The 4,448-nt window shown below is 38.7% G+C and overlaps 1 protein-coding gene across 1 annotated transcript in view; it reads left to right on the top strand.

The window, feature by feature from the left end:
- Positions 1–4,448, top strand: part of LOC108229251 (ribonuclease inhibitor-like) — a 32,163-nt gene that overhangs the window by 3,377 nt on the left and 24,338 nt on the right. The window contains exon 4 of the mRNA XM_037979514.1: positions 15–108. Coding sequence (XP_037835442.1) covers positions 15–108 — 94 coding nt within the window. The remainder of the gene's footprint in view (positions 1–14; positions 109–4,448) is intronic.

The raw sequence follows: 4,448 nt of genomic DNA, 5'->3' as shown, positions 1-4,448 counted from the left end.
TTCTGTGGTCTCAGCTCTGAAGTCCAACCCCTCCCATCTGTCTGCCTCTGGAGTGAAGGAGCTCTGTGGTTTCCTGGAGAGTCCAAACTGTAGACTGGAGGTTCTGAGGTCAGTTCACTGCAGCTGTTGGAGGTTTTCTATGTTTGTCCAACTAAAATCATTCACTGATACTTCAGAATTTATTCATTTATAAATGTTTCATTCAGTTCAAAAGTTCAACTTGAACACGTCTGTTTTGAATTTTCTCTTTCCTAACATCTAAAAAGCTTTTTGTAACAAAAACAGGTTTGCTGCTTGTTTTAACCTTTAAATAACTTTTACTGGATTAAATCTTAAACATCAATTATCGCTCACTGCTGAAGGAGAAGGTGGAGCGATCATGTATTTGGTCGTGTCTGTCTCTGTGTGTGTTTGTTTCTGTGTATCGTTAGCAAAATATCTCATGAACCACTGGACAATTTTAATGAAACTCTCAGAAAGAAATCGCTGGATGAACCTCTACAACTGATTACCTTCTGATTCAAGATGGCTGCCACAGCTAATCAACCTTAGCCTGCACATAAATATCTGTAAGTCAGATATTGAGCTAACATGAGGTGTGGTAGTAGCTGAGAGTCCTCCCCAACACAGACTGAGCTCAAAGGAGTCTCAAAGACAGTAATCGTTGAAGATAGAAAGCAGCTCACCGGGACACAAAAAGGAGAAGTGGGAAAAGAAAATGGATGGATGAAATATTAAACATCAGTTATAACCTGCCACTGAATTAGAACATGGAGCAATCATGTTTTTGCTCATGTCTGTTTGTTTGTGTGCAAAATGTCTCATAAACCTCTGGACAGATTTTATTGAAACTCTCAGAAAGTAATGATTGGATGAACGTCGACAACTGGAAAGCTTTTGAATTTACCCTGATTCAAGATGGCCACCACAGCTAATACAGCTAATCAACCTTAGCCTGCGCAAAAATATCTGTAAGTCAGATATTGAGCTAACATTCAGTGTGGTAGTAGCTGAGAGTCCTCCCCAACACAGACTCTGAGCTCTAACAGATCAGCTGAGATCTTAGAATATCACATGAGATTGTTCAGAACGTTATTTCCAAGGTTTGACCAAAACGCTCCAACTTTCTCATCATAAGATGATCTTAGTGTCAAACTGTGGGATGAAAGGTGGCGGGTGATATGCATTCCTTCAAGGAATGCTAGGCCTTTAATTGATTGTGTTTTTGTGGCTCTGACATCTAGTAAAACTAATTGTGTCTAGTGGAATAATTGAGTTCATATTTCAGTTGTAACCTGCATCCTGTTGGCTTCAGCTCACAGCTTTTATTCTTTATTCAGATTGAAGGACTGCAGGTTGTCAGAGATCAGCTGTGCTTCTGTGGTCTCAGCTCTCAAGTCCAACCCCTCCCATCTGACAGAACTGGACCTGAGTCTGAACTTACATCTGTCTGACTCTGAAGTGAAGGAGCTCTGTGGTTTCCTGAAGAGTCCAAACTGTAGACTGGAGGTTCTGAGGTCAGTTCACTGCAGCTGTTGGAGGTTTTCCATGTTTGTCCAACTAAAATCGTTCACTGATACTTCAGAATTTATTGATTTATAAATGTTTCATTCAGTTCTAAAGTTGAACATTTGGACCACCTTAGATCAGCTCTGGGTCAGAATCTAAAATCCTGGTTCTTGTCAAACCTGGTCTAAATTCTTCTCCACTGAATCCAAATCCATGAAAACACAGTTTGTGATTTCTGAAATCTATCTGTGTAAAAGTAAAAAAGGCTTTAATGTTTGTTGTCATGGAAACCACCTGAGATCAGGTCCAGTTCAAAAACCTTCAAACTTAGAAAGTTTAAACTGGAGTTTTGATCAAATGTATCTGTAGTATTTAGACTTTCTGATTCTGCTCTTGCTGCAGTTTTTCTCCATGCATGTGTTGTTTTTGGATGAATTATTTGATGTGTACGTGCAGTTTCATGTGTTTGAAACTGTATTTTTATTCTTGTTGGAAAACACACTGAGCTCCTGTGCATGAAATGTTTTCTACAAATAAAGTTTGACTCGACTCAGAGCAGGTTTGACAAGAACCAGGAGTTTAGATTTAAAATAATTTATGTAAAATTTGTGTCAATAATTTGTTTCTATTTGTCAGGAAATTGACTGTTTTTATTCTAAATATTAAAAGAAAATCAAACTATTATTAGATTATTTTCTACTTTTGAACAAATGAAACAAAAATGACTCATTTTATGAACTAAAACATAAATTATATATATATATATATATATATATATATATATATATATATATATATATATATATATATATATATATATATATATAATTACTCCCTTTTAGTATTGAGTTAACATGAGGTGTGGTAGTAGCTGAAAGTCCTCCCCAACACAGACTCTGAGCTCTAACAGATCAGCTGAGATCTCAGAAAATCACATGAGATCGTTCAGAACGTTATTTCCAAGGTTTGACCAAAACGCTTCAACTTTCTCATCATAAGATGATCTTAGTGTCAAACTGTGGGATGAAAGGCGGCGGGTGATATGCATTCATTCAAGGAATGCTAGGCCTTTAATTGATTGTGTTTTTGTGGCTCTGACATCCAGTAAAACTAACTGTGTCCAGTTGAATAACCGAGTTCATATTTCAGTTTGAACCTGCATCCTGTTGGCTTCAGCTCACAGCTTTTATTCTTTATTTAGATTGAGGGGCTGCAAGTTGTCAGAGATCAGCTGTGCTTCTGTGGTCTCAGCTCTGAAGTCCAACCCCTCCCATCTGACAGAACTGGACCTGAGTGAGAACGACCTGAAGCATCCAGATGTTCAGCAGCTGTTGGATCTTGTGGCGAGTCCAGACTACAAACTGCAGACTGTGAGGTCAGGAGATGGTCTGAGTGAGTTCTGTAAACCTGCAGCTTCTCCTCAGTGAAGTTGGTCCTTCTACTGAATGATGCTGCATCACTGACTGACAGCTGATGGAGGGAATTTATCTCCTCTTCTTCTCTCTTCTCTCTGCAGGTGGGATCGTTAATAGCTCCATCAGCCTCTCCATGTAATCCAGAGGTTTTTGATGAGGCTGATACTTTTAAACCTGCTGTGATCCTCATCATCTTGGTCTTAATGAAGATGATATCTGACTCCAGAGATGAGAGAAACCTGAAAAACTCTGTCATTATTTGGAACAGAGTCATTGTACAGATGTGAACTTTGAAACAAACTTGTTTTTCTAATCAAATGTTTCTGTAAATAGAACTGAAATAACAACACAGATGTCTTTTTCTGTATGTCAGTGGGAGGGTTTGTCAGCTGATGGACTCAAATCAGGATTTTCTTTCAGCAGCGTGTCCACCCTGTAGTTCAGGGCTCACCAACAAAATTTGTTCAGGGGCCAGAATTTTTCAGAGCAGACTCTGGGGGCCGACCTTTGACCCAATAAATACACAAATTATTCATTATAATGTTGGCAAAGCCTCACCAGCTGTCAAGCCTGAATGCAGTCTGAGTTTTGGAGATTTAGCAGTTTTCACCAGTTTAAATGTTATTCTGGAGATCTTTAAATTCAGTTCTGAACTCTGATTCTTCTCACATCTGAACCAGTTTCCTTCATCCAGACATCAGAGCCTACAGACAGATAACTGAATTAATTCATTAGTTTTCACTTCAGTTACAGATGAACTGTACTTCCTTGTAGAAAAATGTAATTGCATTTATGAGAATAAAAAAGATGATTTTGATCGATTTTATTGCTGCTCATTCATTTGTAAAGATACATTTAGAAGTCTTGTGGTTCTTTTAAATTCCCCCAGAATTAAAAAAACAGGAACTTCTGTTTCTGTTACAGCTACAGAACAGAAGTCCAGTTGTTTTTGAGTTTTGAATTGTTTTAGAATTTGCCATGTCCTGGAGGGCTGAGAATCTCCACCAGCATCTCCCTGCAGATGAAACTAAATGTTTTCCTCTTGTGAATAATCTTCCTCTCTGTAGAACGATGGACTCCATCTTCCATTAAAGATCTTCTTGCTCCATATTTTGCTAACAGAGCACTCGGCTCTCAGCCTGCAGGTTTACTTGTGGTTTCTAGAGTTTCTAAAAGTAGAACGGGAGGCAGAGCTTTCAGCTGTCAGGCTCTGCTGGAGGTTTCTTCCTGTTCCAAGGGAGTCGTTTCTTTCCACTGTCGCCATCATGCTGCTCAGGATGGAAGGTTGAGTCAAAGGAAAGATCTGAAAGAAACCATTTGTTCCTTCACAAGTTTGTTGCTAACTGGTGTTTTCTAAGAGCTGTTTGACTGAATCTGACTGGAATGGACTGAATTGTAACTGGATTGATTAGGACAGTGTCCTGAGATGACTTTTGTTGGGAATTGCCTCTAAATGAAACAAAGGGAACTTGAACCTCCCTTTGGTTCCATATGTGAATCAAGTCAACTTTTATTTTCTCAAGG

Source organism: Kryptolebias marmoratus, linkage group LG14, assembly GCF_001649575.2.
Source record: "Kryptolebias marmoratus isolate JLee-2015 linkage group LG14, ASM164957v2, whole genome shotgun sequence".
NCBI classification, from domain to species: Eukaryota; Metazoa; Chordata; class Actinopteri; order Cyprinodontiformes; family Rivulidae; genus Kryptolebias; species Kryptolebias marmoratus.
This window is presented reverse-complemented; position numbering and strand designations above follow the sequence as displayed.